Genomic DNA, 18,947 nt, shown 5'->3' on the forward strand with positions numbered 1-18,947 from the left:
TATCAGAAGGTAAAAGACCGAGGTCGCCGAAGATAACTGTTTATGTATTTATTTATAGTCGCCAATGATAACCCCTGAAGAAGACTTATTAATGTTAGTGGGAGGATGGTTCAAGATATAGAAGACATTCCAATTCTAGAAGCTTCCCTTTTTCTTAAACGTGCCAGGTGTAAGGCACTATGGTGGCTGATTTCTGTTAGCGCGTTTATAAAGCGCCAATAAACTAACGCGACAAAACGACAATTATCACCAAATACATTATTTGGCGTGTTGGTACCCTTCAAACGCGCCAATCCGCAAACACGACAATTTAGCGCGCCAAAGCGACAAATAAAGTATTTGTCGTATTAGCGTGCTAGTTTGTCGTGCTGACGTGTGCTGGTGCTCCTCAACACACCAGAACGAAATGGCAGAAATCCACCACCATAAAAACACCTCTTGTCCCAATCTTAGTTAGTATTTTAGTTAGAGGAGCGAGGGTTCAAACTCAAAATCTCTGATTTCGTTGTCAGACGGTGTTACCACTGGACCATTGCTTCTGTTCTAATAGTGTAACAGGATAAACTGTCAAGCTTTTGTAGTGTGTTCCGGTAGGGAACTATTGAAGAGTCTATAGAAATAAAGCACACTTTTAAGTCAAATTTTCAGACGCATTCCCTAGTTCAAGTAATTTTGGAGTTTATTTTAACACCAAGTTGCATCCAAGACTATTAATGAAATGAGTTGGAAAGGACAAAGACTGCAAACATTTCTTTCAGATATTACTTTTCGAACATGAAGTGAAAAAAAGAACAGTTATACAGAAATATATCGATGCGTTTTGGTAGGGAGGGTGTAACAAAATTAACTACGGAAAACATAGAAAGAGGAAAAATTATGTAAGAAAATAAGGGAATAGAACAGTAAAGGTCGGGGTGGGGCGAGAGTCGTGTGGGGAGGGGGAGGGGAATGGATGATAATAAGAAGCTATATGTAGTATCATAGTAGGTGGTAGGTAAGAGGTATACTGACAAAAATACCTCAGCAGGGCTGGGGTTAAAAAAAGAATGAGGATGGAGTATGCGGAGTTTGTGGGATGAAAAAGCGGGTAGATGAGGGGTGTACTCAGGAATACTAGGACACAATATGAAGTAACCCATTGAGAGGGGATAGGTGTAATGAGGAATATGGAAAACTGACAATGTGGAACTTTGACAAAAACGATTTTGGGGGTTGACTGGATAGTTAAAGTGACCTCGCCTTTTGGGGTCGTTAAGTTAAAAGTTATCTCCTCTCTCACTTAGACCAGTTCCTATTTGATGTTTAATACTAATAAAGAAAGTACGTAAGAAGATATCGTAAAAATCGAGGTTCGTGGCCACTATTATTACACTGTCTGAATCTAGTGGCATTAGCCTTTGGGGTACCTGACTGTAAACAAAGGATGTCTGCACCCTAGAAAACAAACCTGTGTGAGGTTTCATGACTATGTGACCGGGAGTCCAATACAATAGTGGTTTGAAGAATATACGGACAGTAGTACAATCTTATATTAATATTAATATTGATGACTATATGGACAACAGCTTAATTCCATATAAGATATGATGACTATACGGACAACAGTCTAATTCCATATAAGATTTATTGAATACTAGTATACGGACAGTATTCCAATCCTGAATCAAATTTGATGACAACATTCAAATCCCATACAAGATTTGATGACCATACGAACAACAGTCTAATTCCATATAAGGTTTGTTGACTATACAGACAGTACTTTCTGAAATCGGCAATTTGTGTCAAACAAATCATTCTATAGTATCAATTTTAGGATTTGACACGGATGACATTATTTCACTTTTTTAAATATATTTTAAGAAGTTGTAAGTTTGTGATGTTCTTAGTTTGCTACTTAATTATACATTACCATATACAGTAAACTCCTTATAGCAAACTCCTGGGGACAAACGGAATGTGTGCGTTATAAGCATTATTTGTATTGCAAACTTATTTACATAATTGGTGGATTTAACGAGCATTGAAATTCACCAGTTGCCTTTGTAGTTTTACGTAAGGTACATTTTTGCAACCTATTTCATTATCATACTATTTGATTGATTATTTTTTGTGGGACCTCCGTGGCCGAGTGGTTAAGGTCGCTAACTTCAAATCACTTGCCCCCTCATCGCTGTGGGTTCGAGCCTCACTCGGTGCGTTGAATTCTTCATATGAGGAAGCCATCAAGCTGGCTTACGGAAGGTCTACGCAGGTGCCCGCTCGTGATGAAATAATGCAAGAAGGGGCACCTGGGGTCTTCCTCCATCATTAAAGCTTGAAAGTCGCAATATGACCTATCATGTGTCGGTGCGACGTTAAATCCAAAAAAAATTATTATATTGTAATAATCCTGAACATGTGAAATATTACAATCATACGCCGTTTATACTGACTTTGTAAAAAATAGAAAATTAAATTCAATAGAAATCAGATAGATATACCCAATTAAATCTTAAGAGGAAATTCCCATGTATGTCACGGGTTCAAAGTCATACGATACACATGTTTTTGAATACCAGTTCACAGTTAAATAATTATGTTCTGTCATTATGTATTTTACAATAGCATAATAGTTAACTAAAGTATATGATTATATTATATTTCAGAAGATTTTAAACAACATTCTTAAAGATTATCAATTCAAGATTTCAGTATTATACTTGGTTTTAAATTTCACTGAGATATAAAATCAATCACGCTATGTGTTTAAACATTTTCATATTAACACTTAAAATGGTTCATCATCCACTGACTCACGTGGAAAAGTTGTCAGTTACTTGTGGAGATAAAGTTAATATTAGTATAGACTTAAGTAAACTGACTGTTTTGTATAAATAAAATATTGTTAAATAAACGGCATAAGACCCAGCAAAACTAGCTGCAAAATATGTTTATTAGAAAGCATACAGATATTAATATTAATTTGATATGAACTGTCGATATTCGACAAAATCATGGACATCGTTTCTTTTTTTTTAGAAAACAAGGGACGTGCTTTGTCGAAGTCCCCACCCATCTCCACTACCTAAGAGCTTGTTGTCTGCAACACATGTTGAAACAGTGGACTCAACTCTTTTTTTTTTCAGACAAACCCGGAAGTATATCCTGAATAGTAAAATGGGCTTTTTCCTATGATCCACGTTTGACATTTATGTCCCAATGGCATGAAAATCATACGGAAAATCGTCATTGTTTTCAACACTGGAGTAATAATGAATTCAGATGAATTTTTTGATGTGTGTAAATGTTTCGATCTAACTTATCATTTTTCATTATATTTTCTGTTAGTGTTTATGTTTCACGAAGCATTCTTCCGACAAAGCTTATACTGGCGATGTCTCAAGAAAATTTTACTAAGTAGATCTGTTTTAACTTTCAAATAAATCCCAGGACCTATTTAACATTATTTTTTTTTTTTAAATTTTATTGCAGTCAGATTTTTAACAAGTTTCGAGATACTGAACGAAACACACACTTTGTCTGACACAGCCGGTAGTCCTATTTACTTTGTCACTCACTCGCGGACATAAGGTCTTGCATTTAATGATCTGCACGAATTTCTCATGCCTCTATACTATTGTAAACAATAGTAGTAGTACAATAGAACAATTCCGCTAATTATTATAAACCACTCAAGCGGTCTTTAAGTTAACAAAGTCAAACAAAGGAGCCGGTTGGTAAGTATATTTATAATCGCCAATGTAAACGCATACGGGCTACTCCTCCAGAAGGCTGGCTGTAATGTAAGTGGGAGGATAGTGCAAGATACAGAAGCCGCTCCAATTCCGGAAGCTTCTTATACGTGCAAGGTGTAAGGCACTATGGCGTCTGATTTCTGCCATTTTGATTTGACGTTTGAAGAGCGCCAACACGCAAAAAGGAAAATTAGCGCCAATGCGATTAATGTTTTATAACCTTTCACCTTATTTTTCGTCCTGGCGTGTTGGTGCCTTTACAACGCACTAACACTGCAAGATAGCGCACTGATACGACTAAGTCAGGTATTGCCTTATTAGCGTACTAGTTTGTCGTCCTGGTGTGTTGGCGCTCCTCAACACGCCGAAATGAAATGGTGTATATTAGCCGCCATAAAAGCATCCCATACGCGGGACTCTTATCCCAATCTTAGTATTTTAGTTGGAGGAGCGAGGGCTCAAACTCACGAGCCATGGTTTTGTTGTCAGACAGTGTTACCATTGAACCACTGCGTCAGCTCTAATGGTGTAATGGGATAAACTGTTAAGCTTTATGGTGTGTTTCGCTACGGAACTATCGAAGAGTCTATAAATATAAAGCACTGCTAAAGCCAAAATTTTCTGACGCATTCCATATTTCAAGTAACTTTGGAGATTACTTTAAACACCAAGTTGTATCCAAGACTGTTCATGAAATGAGTTGAAAAGGGAAGAGAATGCGAAAAAAAATTGTTTCAAATATAATTTTTCGGACATTAAATGAAAATAGAACAATTAAACAGATTTTATCAATGCCTTTTAGTCTAGAGGGTATAATAAAATAAACTATGGACAAACAAAAGAAGAGAAAGAATTATAAAAAGACAACAAAAATAAAACAGTCAAATACATTTGAGAACATTTTTAACTTGGCATATGTTTTCACGCTCTGTATCTCTTCCATGTTCCAAACTTATAGAACAGTATAAATAAAAGTCGCCCCGACAGTTGAGTGCCTTATACACACATTTGTAACTAAAGGCATGATATGAGAAACACAAAAATGCTGGTGTAAATAAAAATTTGAAAAAACAAACACGTCTGGTCCTTTAGGATTATAGAGTAACATTTAGTAGAAATTTCCTGCAGCTGATTATAACGGCATAACTGCTAAAGCATTATATATTTCTTAAGATTAAATGGGGAACATCCCCATGAAAGTTTACAACATTCAAGTAAGTCTGTGTACTTAAATCAATTTTAAATATGGAGATATGTCAATCTAAAGCGATGCAGATGTTCCTCCGTAATTCAGTCTACAATGTGGTATAGGTCTATATATTTCTCAATATTTTTCTCACGGCGGCCCATATTTCCACAAACTGCAATGCACTATATTCCCACAAACCACAAAACACTATATTCCCACACACCGCAATGCACTATATAACGCACCATTAAGCTAAAAGTTTAACATACATACGTAGCAAAACGCTGTATCTTTGCATAAGTATGCACTATTTGTCACAAATTGACATACGGGCCTTATTTTATCTGTAGTGTAAATGCAGGTATTGCATCATCTTTTTGTAAATTTTTGAGTTATTGAGGTAAATGTCAGATTTCACGCATGAAATACCTCTCATGTTTTTCTGTATTTCATAACTTAAATTTCCATGTAAATTTCATTAAATTCTGTTCAGTAATAAGAAAGTTGATATTTTATAAACTTCAGTGATTTATGTTTTTATCCCCAAAACCACTATAATGGGCCTCAAATTGTCAATTTAAATCCGCGCCAAAGTAGTTAGATTCCCCGGCTATATCGTGAATCCCGTGGAAACACAAATAGTCGGAGTCCATGGCTTAGCCGTGAATCCCATGAAATTTAGTATTTGGCGGGACATTATCCTTTAAATAGACTGGACTAGATATGCCTTGCGCACACCACCTTACGACTTTATAGACGAATCTATGTCTGAATTATTTTCTTGCTAGAAATTTATGCTCGATCGAGGTAAGAAATTTATTTGTTAGATTTTTGTATGATTTTTGCATTACGATTTTTATTTGGTAAATTTTTGTTCATTCTACAGAATTCTGTAACATTTACTTTTCGGCATATGATTTTAGCTAGTTTCGGTATGTCAGGATGATTTATTAAATTTTTCAGACTTTTGTAAATTATTTGGAAAGAGGAATCTAAAATGTTTCATTTATCTAAGATGTTAAATTTGTACTGAAATTTGTAACATGATAATTGTAAAGCACTGTTTCAAAAACTTATGTCAAATATTTTGTTAATTATGGAACGCCATCACTGCACTGTATTGTTATGTATAACTCTATATGGCAAGTCTAGTACCATGTATGTAATATATTATTGTAATATGAAATTGTGTGCCAGTCTATTGCATACACATACAATGTCCGTTTTAGTGTATGGCATTTGATATTATATGGATGCCAACTATCATATAACGTTTGATTTACATTGAATTTTGTTAATTTGTAGTTGTAAATAATAGCTGCAGTTTATCATGTCCGTATCTATAATGTTTCATCATATACTTTTCATATCTTTTTCATACTTTAACTTTAGTCTTTTAAGTAAGTAATTTTTTGTAATAATGGAAGTAATAAGTGACGTATTTTAATCATGTGACGTCTGAACTTAGTAGCACATATATTTTGTATAAGTAGCACGTATTATTTATGGGAGCCTACGGAGGTATGGTGTACCCAAAGGAGCAGTTTTATGCCCTGACTTATTTGTTTTGCTATGGTGCTTACCATATGTTATATATTTTAGCTTCTTCCGCCAGACGATTTTTCCTGGTGATGTCATAACCCGGAAGTACAATGCCCGAGGTTCACTTGTCTTCACTCGCCTGGATGTGATATTCCCAGCGCAGAGCTTACGTCCCATGGTTGTGCCGTAAACCGCAAAGACGATGATTTTTGTTATCCTCTGAAGTCAGCTCAGGGATGCAATCACCTACCACCATAGGGAGCCAACACGGAATCAACGTATTCACGGTTTAAAGGGACTGTATTCTGAATTTAGAAATCTGTTTTGTTTGTGCTACTTAAAGTTCACAATTACATTAAAGACCTGTGTCACGTCAGATTAGAATGGAAGTATAAGAACTTTTGTATCTAGAGATACTGAACTTTCTTTTTTTTTTCTTTCTTATAATCAGTTTTTTTTCTTTTCACATCTATTCATTGTAAATAATCATCTTTTGTAAATAAATTTGTAAATATTGTAAAGGGTGTTGATTTGTTCTGATGGTTACTGTCGCCGGTACGGCCTTTCCTGTCACACTATTACATCAATTTCTGCAAAGAAGTATCCGACTTTCATTTACTTTACAAATAACTATTTACTAAGCTCAAAAAAACAAACAATCGTTATGCAAATACACATTTTAAAGTAAATTATAAAATGCTATGACGTAAAGTATGTATTGGAAAACTATTAGTAAATTAACAGTTTGACAAAGGATGGTGCACTCGTTTGTAGATATTGTAGATACATCATTCCTTAGTTGCATATCTGTTCTTTCGTATTATGCATTATTCGGTTCAGAATTCCTGAATAGACGTTTTGGTTTTAAAATTAAGCAACTTTTTTTACACAAATGACTAGAGTGTTGTTTATCAAAATATGATCATTATAAAACTATTCGTCGGGCTTCATTACTTGAGAAATAAAGTTTATTTCACATTCTGCTTCTTTGTCACCTTCACTGCTTATTTACATCTATGCATATCTTTTATCTGAGTAACCTATCTCGCATCATTAAAAATTGTGGCTATAAAGCCATTGAAATTTTACTTTCCGCAAAACACCCTTCAGTTTATCACAAATTAATGAAACTCTTCTTAACAGATGTCTCAACTCCTTTGAATAATATGCATAGTAAGTATTTTTAACTTCTATTTTATAAATATTTACTGGCATTTTTGATTTCGAATTTTTGTCTTTGTAAAATATGCAGTAAATTTTTACCTTTTACATTCATCACAGTACTAAATATGGGCACAAATGTGATAGTATGGTATGAAGAAAATTCACAAAAAATATCTGGTTAATAATTTCTATAAAAATACAACATCTGTTTGCAACTAGGAAAATAGCATGTTTGTTAATTTTACCTTCTTCTTTTTTGTTAAAATAACTTCTTTATGAATTTCAATGTTTGTTAACTTGAGGCATTTGTTTTATCAAAATGATACATTTTAAGTGATTAATGATAAAAAAGAATGGATATAAAATCAAGATATACATGTGCAATGCTGTAAAAAGTAATATTAGAACTGTAAAAGCAAAGAACGTAAGTATCGATACATATGTTACCGAGGAAACATGTTGAAAGAAAAAGGACCATCACTTTTTCTTCATTTTCTAAAACTGTATGCTTAATGTATTCACAAATAATGCATTAGAAAAATGTTTAACAATAATTAAGTACAAAATGCAGAGTATACTGATAACATTTGAAATAGCATTGGTGGTCGGATATTCATTAGCAAATGTGTTCCTCTATTATTACTACAAAATTGTTTTAATCTGTAACATAATAACAGTGGCAAACACAAAAGCTATTCAGAAACAAAATTGTGAGCATTGGAAAACAGCATTACATATGTTAACAGTTATTACGTATGTGTCCTTACATTTTCTTCCTATTTGAGACATCCGCATGTATTCAACAGTGCATATTTGAAAGAAAAGAACACACGACAAGAGAATGCTTGCAACAAATAGAACCACTAGGAAAATGTTGTCATTAAAATATGTAACAAATATCTCTCATTCATGTCAGTAAGAAGATTTCAATCAAATCTAATCACATTCAGGATTATCAAGGCAGGTTTTTATTGTTATTTTTGAATAACGGCCATCAAAACAACGCAAGACAATGAAACGATAGACAAGGAGGAGGACATTAAAATGTTTTAATGTATTTAGTATCGTTTTTATCGGTCGCGTAAGTATCTTTTTGATAACTATAACTATATACTGTTTGTCTCTTACGTTGTTTGTAAAATAAAAAATATTCGGTTTAAGAAAGTAATTCGCCTTCCAGTAAAAGAAGTTTCTTAGACTGTTAATATTTTATAGGTCTTTTTAAATTACCTGTAACGTATGTATCAACCCATTTCTTACCCTAGAGTAAGATCAAAAGAACTTCTTTATATAATACATAAATCTTTATACTGTCTAACTATATGATGGTTTTTCATTCGCAGTCAAGATTGACCTCTGCCATATAGTCGAAAAATATACTGTTGACGAAATTTTCATTTTTATGCCTTATAATTAAGGATGGTTACGAATGTATTAATTAACTGTGGTCAGACACTTGACATGTGCTAAGATATGTAAATAATGCAGAATTATTTTTCTACTGACTCCTGTCGACATCTGCTGAAATATATACTACATTATTACAATATACAGTGGGCAATTAGATTACCAGAGACCATTCAACATACATTTTATCAATTGGGATCAGTAACGTATGTATCGATTTTCACTATTTAGATTACTGGTGAATGTTTTACAAGAGTATGCCATTTGCAAGTATGGAATGTCTATACTTTAGTTTAATGGAATGAACAATCTGACCATATACTTTGACGATATTCAACGAGCCTACATTATGGAACACCCAGCTGTACCTCATTAAAGATATTCAGTGCTTAACCTTTTATAAAAGCAAACTTTCCTCCATCTTCTACAAATGTCAGTCACAATATGGAATAATCTTTGCTTAGATGTGACCTACGAATTATGTGATTTATCGTTAGACAGCTCAAATCCATTCGTCTGTATCAATTTCAAGAAGGCATCTGGTTATTCACCACAGACCGGTTTTGAATGATAAACTGATAATCGCTTATGTCTAATGCGATCTGTTAAAGGGGTGTTACAATGGAAACATTGATATATAACAAGAATTAAACCAAACTGTGTTATGAACATATTGACACCAACGTGTCAATCAAAAATAATATGTGTTTTATGGAAATTGTCACTGACTGTCATTCAGCCCCAAAACTCAGCTGTATTTATTACTTTGTTTCCAGTCTTTTCATCTTCTAATTCTACAATGATTTCTGTACCACCAAGAATCATTGTTAGATTGACTTTACGTCCAGGTAAACGTCTGGTTCTTCAAAGTATATTTTTATTGTTCCGAGTTTGGTACATCCTTTGTCATCTACAAATGTAGGGTTTTTCTCTTCAGAAATGAAGATATTAAAAAACATACCACTTTGTTTCTTGTTAGAAGTGTAATAATATTCTTTAACTTGTGTTTCACCTGGCGTCACTCTCAATCCCTTTTCTATCAGTTTGTCCAAAATGTCCTTACAGCGGTCACCTGCATCAGTCTTCCTACGTTTGCTCTCTGGATGTATTCCATCCACAAATGGCTTAGCCACACCTGTACCATATGTATATTTAAGTATTCTCTCGGTTACTGTCATAGGATTGTGACCAAAAATCAAGGCTCCCCTCAACACAGCAGATGACGCCTCTTGTGGAATCACAATATGGATTCCTGGAAGTGCTGATTTGATTGCACGTTGCAATAAAGCAGACTCTGAGTATCCACCCACCATAAGTATGACTTTGATGTCTGCCATTCTTTCATCGTTCATCAATATTTGTACGTGCTTAACTATTTGCTGTATTGAGTCTTCAAATAACTTTTCTACGGTAGAATGTGATATTTGAAACTTGTCTCTTTTCAGGTCTACTGTTTTACTATATTTTGAAGCTACTATTGCATCTTTGATACTCATTTTCCTCTCCTTTTCCGTCTCAAATAAATCAATAAGCGACACAGGAAAATGCATGATTACGTTTCCCTCCGATTGTGTTCTAGCTGCTTGTTTTTTTAATTCAAACTCTCGACTAAGATGAAGCCAATCCACCGTTTCCGAATGTTTGAAAGTATTAAACACAGTTTCGCCAACTAGGTCAATGAGAAAGTGTTCAAACGCTTTATCTACAATGATTCCTCCCCAGTCACCTCCATTTGCAGCTCTGACTTCTCGTAAAGTATATTGACTTTGAACTTCATGGACCGTTATATCAATCGTTCCCCCTGTAGAAATTAGATAAAGTAGGTAATCAAGTCATGCACAGTAAACAAACGTCTACAGTTAAAGACATATCTCTATTTGCTCTAAAACAATATGGTTCCCTGAAACAAAAACCATGTCGCTATTCCCTTGCCAAAGCAAGAAAATCGTATAATGTTGGCCAAAAAGATAAATTGTTTTGAAATTGTATGCAAATCAGTTAGAGAAGGAAAGAGCGTTATCAAGAACTGTTGTGTTCAATATTTATTCAATATTTTATACACACTGCAGTTCCTTAAATGTTCTTTTAAACTCCTTTCCAAAGTTACAAGTATATGTCTAAATAGAGATATGGTTATTGTACACAGCACTTCCTCTCAATGTCCTCTGTCATTGTGAAACGTTTTAAGGATGTAGGATCATTTTTCTACAGTTAAGAACTTTTTCATGCTCTGTGGGCTTACAAAACATTAGTTTCCAAGGTTAATAAGAGCAGAAAAAGCAAAGGTCACCACACTTGTTTTTATTTTATAGGGCATTTTTTCACCCGCTGTTTAAGCATGTCTGAAAATAAGTAAAATTGAAACAATGGGGTACTTTATATAGCATATAATATCCCACTTAATGTGATAGGGATTTCGAGTCTTACAGGTCACTATGAACAGTATTATATAAGCATAAGTGTCACTCACAAATCTCTTTTGCACGTTGACATAATTAACCCAACCATTTTTTTCAATGGAAAAACATATTTAAATCTACATAATATATGTTGTTAAGATTTTAAAATATTTTGCTATTTTAATGACGCACAAGAATGCTTAAAAATGGAAAGAGAATAACGTTGGGGTCATCATGCATCTATGAGATATATTTAGAAAGAAAAACTTTAAAAAAATCTGGTGAATTTTCATATTTTTGTGTTGACAACGTTTATTTCAATTGTAGTTTATCATCATATATATCAGTCAGAAAAATATCAGACCAAACCTGATCTACTTAAATACATTTTGCATCCGAATATGCCAAATGCCGGCCAAAAATAAGGGTAGATTTGTTTTATATCAACAAGTAGAATGTGTTTGGTTTAATTGTACATTTATTAGTCAAAACTAATTAAACTGAAAGTTTGAGACGATATCTTAGGTTCTGGAGAAAAAACTTACAGATTTATGCTCCGAACAAGTATATTCAGTAAAGGAAGATAATTCAATAAGTGAGCAAAGTTGAGTTATGATTCTTATACAATGCACTTCCCCTCATGGCTTTGCACAAAAGTTTTACGAGTAAATGAAATAAAGGGATATAATTTAAGTTCTAGTACGCTGCACTTCTTTATGCTATCCTCTGTCATCGTGTGAAATTTTGACAATATCCTTTTAATACATGTAGTTATGATCCGGTCAAAAGTGTTATGAGTACTAGAAAAAGGAAAATAATTCAAAAAGTAAGGAAGGCACAGTTACGGTTCTCGTAAACTGCCGTTCTGTCATTGACATACCCTTTATTAAAAGCAAAGTTCCAAAGATTAACTGGGCAGAGCAGCTATGGCTTTATCTTTGAAATTATTCAACATTGCTTTACCTCCAGCATCGAAAACCATGTACTTTGATCCAGTCGGGAATTCGGATATCGTCAGACTATCATCAGTAACGGCTGTATTTACAGGAAGATGTTGGCAATATAACGAGGCAGCTTCCGGTTCAAGGACTATTGTCAGTCTTTCTGTAGCTATACCAGCCTGCATCAAATAAATGTGATTGTTACAATTCTATTATTATTTGAAACACAAAGGTATAGGATATATGTCGTATGCAATCATATTACCATGATTGGCATTTAACTACATGTTATATTTTGATATTTCAAAGTAGATGCATAAATATAGCTTGATAATAGCTTGAAATGCTGCAACGTTTCAATTACAAAATAAATTTGTTCCCAATTATCCGGAGCATGAGACCAAACTTATTCGACTGGTTTACAAACATGAGAATACCTTTACTGCAGCATGCCTCATAAACTGTTTTGCAGGATCAGACCATATCGCTGGCACTGTGAGCACCCAGTGGATGTCAGTCTCCATTATTATCCCAGTCAGGCGCTGATTGACAACAGCCATCAAATCGTCGATCATGAATTTGATAGACATTGCAAACACATCTATACCCAGAAGTTCCTTTCCCATTTCATCCGTGACATTGATTTCTTTCGTAAGATGCTTTGATAGAGGTTTGAAAAAATAAAGCAAACCAGATATTTTTATACATGTCACTGCTATGGTTTGTAAAACGAAGAAGGGTCAATTAGTCAAAAACAATAAAAGGGAATGTTCAAATGTAGAATGATGTATTAATAGACTTATTGATAAGCATAGTTAGTGGTTTGTTGTTCGTCATACTAAGATGTGTACATTTATTTTTCAAGGTTGTGTGATGCATAGACAAAGTATATGATTATACATGTGTTGATCCAAATATCTTGCACAGTCAAACCGTGGGCCTAGATGTTTGGCTTTTGCTTAAAAAATCTTAACTTTTCACAGGAGCTTCATTGTTGTTATCTGCGTGGAATAAAAACAGTCCACAAAATACGATGATGAATATCTAAATTAAGAACAAAACCTGTAAACATTATTTCGTAATGAGAAACATCACAAGTAGTTCTAAGAACCATTGGTGGGTGTAGGGGTTATTATAGACAGGATACGAGACAGATCTAAGTGTGTCATTGACCTTGGTGCCACAAGCCTGGATATACGTTAGACTTATGCCAGAAAAAAAAAGAATCCCTTGATAGACGACAGGTGGACGGACGCAACCAGGTTTATATCTATAGATCAGGGGTACCGAGCTATATTTTTCGTAAGTATTAATACATGTATATGTTAACTGCTCACGTATCATTATCATTACCTTCCCAAGTGCACCGAAAAGTAGCATTTTAAACCTTCTAAAATAGTAGTAATTCTTGTGTTCATCTTTATCTGCTAATTCCATATATTGATTTTCTGCATCATAGCCAAACGCTTGCAAAGTCACCCCATCTGGTTTAACCAGCAAACAAGTAGGTGTCTTGACCGTTCCTAGACCGGAATGCCAGTGTTTAACGTCGGCTTTTGTTGGATCTTTTTCATAATCACTTCGAAATGAAAATGCCCAGCCTGAATATGTTGTTCCAAAATCTATAGCCGCGACAATCACGCGCTGAAATGTATGAAAAATTTGAAAACTGACAAGTGCCTTTGGTTTTGAATATTCTGCAAACGACACATTATGCCACAGTTAAAGTTTACACCTAATCTCATGTACATGTATAATGTTTACAAAGAAACGCTAACCTTTCTTTAGAGTTCTCGAACCATACAAGCAAAACTACATGGGCCTATAAACCGAAAGTAGACAGTACACAATTAGATGATAATTAATATATTATCATTTATTGTTGTCTTATGTCTTAACTTATGATTATCTAAAAAAGAAATGTTAACATTTCTTTAGAGAAGCAAAACCACATGGGCCTATAAACCGAAAGTAGACAATACACACTCAGATGACAAATAATAAATTATCATTTATTATTGTCTTATGTCATAACTTAATATGATTATCTCACAAAGAAATGTTAACCTTTCTTTAGAATTCTCAAAGAAAACAAGGAAAGCCACATAGGCCTATAAACCGAAAGTAGGAAACACACAAAAAAGATATAATTAATAAATTATCAGTTATTATTTCATATTTTTAACATGATTCGATTCAAGTTTAGAATATTAAGTGTAAAATTAAAAAGACATTTGCTAGGACCCTTCATGTTATGACATGTAAACGCAGTGTATCGTTTGAAAATACAATTATTGATACCTGTACGCAAACATTGCGTTTGTTCTGTTTTCTTTTCTTCTTTATTGATGTGTTAAATTGGTTAAAAGCTTACTCACCATCTCATAATATTTCTCTCGACCTTGTTTGTACGTAAATGACACGAGGAAATAATATAACCATTTACAACTACTTTCGTTTTAGCAGGAAAAAGACCGAGGTCGCCGAAGATAAGAGATGTCAAATAGTGTAATAATGTGTTGGTTTGTACATTTATGGAAGAGTCTATATAAATAAAACACTCTTTAACTCAAATTTTCAGATGAGTTCCAAATTTCAAGAACCTTTGGAGATGCTGCATCCAAGACTGTCCATGAAATAGTTTGAAAAGGGAAAAAATGCGAAATATTGTTTCAAATATTACTTTCGGACATGAAGTGAAAATAGTATAATTATATAGATTTTATTAATGTCTTTGCGTAGGGAGGGTAAATAAAATATACTACGGAGAAACAAAAGAAGAGCAGGGATTTTCAAAACAAAATAAGTAAATAAGAAACCTTAAGAACATTTTTAATAACTTGTGGGTTGTGCGGCGGACAGGAGTGTACCTTGGCATACGCCGATACTCCTGTGCGTAGAATTCAAACTCGACACCGGGAAAGTGAAAATGTTTAAAGTGTGAAAAAAAGAGTAAAACCTAAGGGGTTAGGTGGCAAATTAAAGCTTTTCATTTAACAATGTCATCTGAATGAGATTAATGAAATTCGTTTTTGAAATAGTCGATTTATTGTTTTTATATAGTGTATATATAACAAAAATAAAAGGAAAGAGTAGATTTCCTGGAACCATAGAGCACAGGGGTTCAGGAGTTACAGAGCGGACACGAAATTGCTAACTGATGGACGGACAGACGGACGGACGAACGGACGAACGGACGGACGGACACAGGCGTCATAACATAATACGTCCGTTCGGGCGTATAATAAAATTAGATGCAGTGGATGAGGATTTTCTAAATTTGAAGTAAAGAATTTTAGTGAAAGATGGACATTGGATATTTTTTAGCAGTTATATTTTACATCGATAATTTGAAAGTGTACTGAAATAAACGAATGGATAACTCCCTTTGTCGATGCCCGCCCAATAAAGTATAGCATTAGTCTCGTATATTGTCACTCAATGCTTCAATGACGCAAATGTATTGGAACATTATTATATATCCGATTGCTCGCACAGACCAAGAGCGGTCGTTCTGCGCATGTCCGGAAGTGAATATCATCTGAGCGCACGGCAACAAATACGCAAATTATTGCATGTCCGCACACATTTAGTGTATAATATGTAAAATATACTGACTAAAGCTTAGGGTTAGTATTACCATAGTTACTGAATATAAACATTATAGGCTATACAGTAGTAAGTAAATTTGTTATATGTTATATATAAGCTGTAACACATAGCCAGGCTCATTTTAAAAAAGAATTACTAGCCTTATATTCTTAAAAGGACTATAAACCACCAAAACACCAAGAAAAGTAGGGGTCATGTATCTTCTAAGAGAGATATTTTGTCTGACAGGTCAATACTATGGAATAGCTTCCAAACTGAAAGCTAAAATGTGGGTATGAACACATATGAGTAATAAGGTTTGTTTAGATTTCTATAAATGCAAAAAATATCTTGAAAATGCTACCAAAATGTCAAGTATAGGTCCACAATGAAATAAAAACAGAAACTGGCTTACATAAAACATGAAAATGCCACTTTAACAGGGAAAATATTTAGGATTTTTTTCTTTCCGTCATTATCTGACCAGCCCGGAAGTGCTGCTTGATTACATATTTAGTATTATTGTACCTTAAAGATACTCTTCATTCCAATCGCTTGAATCCCACACTATATACCTGGATAATCTTGACCCTGTTCAGCGACCCTGACTCAGTGCCAACATGGCTGACTGAAAGACGATGTATATAGTTAATATTCTTGTCTTTTTTTCATGTTTTTACGTTTGTGTGCAATGTTAGCGTAAAACTTTTAACAGCCATAATATCCTGTATTGGTAACATGATTTGTGTACTAAAAGTTTTGTAATACCTTACTTATCAACTGTATTAGTTCAATAAACATCTTTATGACAACGTGTAACAGTATCAAAGTTTGAAATTCATTTTTATAGCTAAAAAACTGTATTGATTATGAGGTGGGTTTGGATTTGCGGATAATTCCTGACTGTTACAGGAAACAGTGCTGGATAAATACGAACTTAAAATGGATAAATACCAAAGCAAACGAAAACAAAGTTGTTTAATCCGTGCTTCATGTATGAACTATAGATGCTCGAAGTTCTGTGACCCACCCACCCCTGTCAGTCCATGCACCCTCACTTTTCTCCCCTACTAGCCGTCTGAAAAATGTCATATTATTATACATGTAGTTAATAACTACATTTTGTAATCATAAATATTCAGTTAGCACCTCTATAAAATCTCTTACGCTATAAAATATATAAAATTTGAAAGAAACGCAATTCTTCTGAAACGGTTAGAGACAGACAAACAGACACAGAGAGAGAGAGAGAGAGGGGGGGGGAGGCAAACAGACAGACAGAGGGGGAAGGGGGTCACAGAACTTCGAACATCTTTAGTATGAAATAATTTATATTATCGTTATATAATTACGTACTTTGATATAAATTATTTTGAATTTGTATTGTTACTTCTCTTGAGAAGGAACACTAAGAATTGGTAGGTCACACTTGACTGAGCAACTGATCTCGAAAGCTGTTGTCATTACAAGCTGGCCAATCAAAAACCGTGACCATAGAAATAACCTATGACGTTAAAAATATTCTTTCCCAATTGAGGCTACTCTCTGGCCGAACGCGCTCCACGGGTTACATAGGATGGAAAAGTGGCATTGTTGAAACATGCCAGACATCTTATTTGTCACAAAGGTAAACATACGTCATTACCTTCAAATGCATGGTAAATATTTGAAAACAAACCCCATTGCGACCCTCTCATTGTGCGCAACAAAATTCACACATCGTATGCCCGGATGTCACACTAACGAGATTTAGGACAGATACTACTAGATTGCAGCCAAGAATTACTTGATCAATGACCACTATGTTTACTGTGTGCGAGGACGTAGACTGTTAGCGCATCAAATCACTACATTACCTATGTTAAACAGAAACAAATATTAAAGCGAATATATGTCAATAAGGTAATGGCAAGGGTTCCTGTAACCTGATACCTAGACAACCGTCTCAATACCTCAGTGGTAGAGTATCCGTTTTGAGTGCGAAATTTTAACTTTTCAAACAGATAGTTAAGTGCCGTTCCATTGCACAACTAGGTCACAGGAGCTAAAAATAGATTCTTTAACTGAAAACTTTAAAAAATATTTTTGTCTGAAACCACAAGGCCTAGACCTTTGATATTTGGTATGCACACATTGCAACCTAAATCTTACAGGATGATCATTATATATTTATATAGATTTGCCCTAGAAGGAACTTTTGCTATTCTTTAACTTATATTGAATTATTTTCGAGGGTTTATCCAGATTTTTGCAAACATTGCTATTTGCATAATGTTAATAGGCTACAATGGAAAATTGGCTATGAAAGCTGGCAATGGAAAACTATTTTACTGTAATGGGCGTACATATAACATCTTGTAAAATTAATGAGAAAGTTTGAAGACGATACCTCTTATAACAACAGAGATATGTACAATAATCAGACCATGTACATGTGAACTCATTCATTTCTATAGAATATAAGTCAATTAGGTGTTTAAATCCTTCCACGAGTTCGTGTAAGTTAGGTTTTTATCCATTCCAAGTGTAAACTGAGTTCGGTTATTATCAACTCGGAAGTTAGGTTTATATCCCTTTTCTCGCTGTCAGCACATTTGAACGTGTATTGTGTCAATATACATTGGGCTAACAACATAGTGTATACGGGCCTATAAAGCAGTATATTTTTGCTTCCAAACAACATAATAGTATGGGCAACAAAAGCATATAAGTATTTGTTAAGATTTTTTTATCAAACAATTCATTGAACATTTTGCCTTGTTCGTCAGTATTCCACCTGAAAACACAAGGGTTAATATATTTAACATGATACATTTTGAAATAAATATACACTTGATCAATGGAGACAGATATATCAGCCGAAACATACCTTTATACATCGAAATTATATAGAAAACAAAGTTGTATTGGCTTTACATCCGCCATGTTGGAACTGAGTCAGGGTCGCTGAACAGAGTCAAGATTATTCGGGTACATA

The 18,947-nt window shown here is 34.2% G+C and overlaps 1 protein-coding gene across 1 annotated transcript; it reads right to left on the reverse strand.

The window, feature by feature from the left end:
• Positions 1 to 7,047: 7,047 nt before the first annotated feature.
• Positions 7,048 to 14,836, reverse strand: LOC123560479 (heat shock 70 kDa protein 12B-like). Its single transcript, XM_053552456.1, has 5 exons — positions 14,758 to 14,836; positions 13,733 to 14,023; positions 12,817 to 13,038; positions 12,402 to 12,558; positions 7,048 to 10,840 (listed from the first exon to the last, which is right to left on the reverse strand). The coding sequence occupies exons 1-5, from the start codon at positions 14,758 to 14,760 to the stop codon at positions 9,867 to 9,869; spliced, it is 1,647 nt and encodes a 548-aa protein (XP_053408431.1). The 5' UTR covers positions 14,761 to 14,836; the 3' UTR covers positions 7,048 to 9,866.
• Positions 14,837 to 18,947: the final 4,111 nt, after the last annotated feature.

The sequence above is a fragment of the Mercenaria mercenaria genome, chromosome 10 (assembly GCF_021730395.1).
Source record: "Mercenaria mercenaria strain notata chromosome 10, MADL_Memer_1, whole genome shotgun sequence".
In the NCBI taxonomy this organism is placed as follows: domain Eukaryota; kingdom Metazoa; phylum Mollusca; class Bivalvia; order Venerida; family Veneridae; genus Mercenaria; species Mercenaria mercenaria.

Coding starts and splice junctions, on each gene's coding strand:
- LOC123560479 (XM_053552456.1), bottom strand. Junction 13,039..13,732: donor TTTTCGGTGCACTTGGGAAG/GTAATGATAATG, acceptor CCTCTATCAAAG/CATCTTACGAAAGAAATCAA. Junction 12,559..12,816: donor TGAGGCATGCTGCAGTAAAG/GTATTCTCATGT, acceptor TATTTGATGCAG/GCTGGTATAGCTACAGAAAG.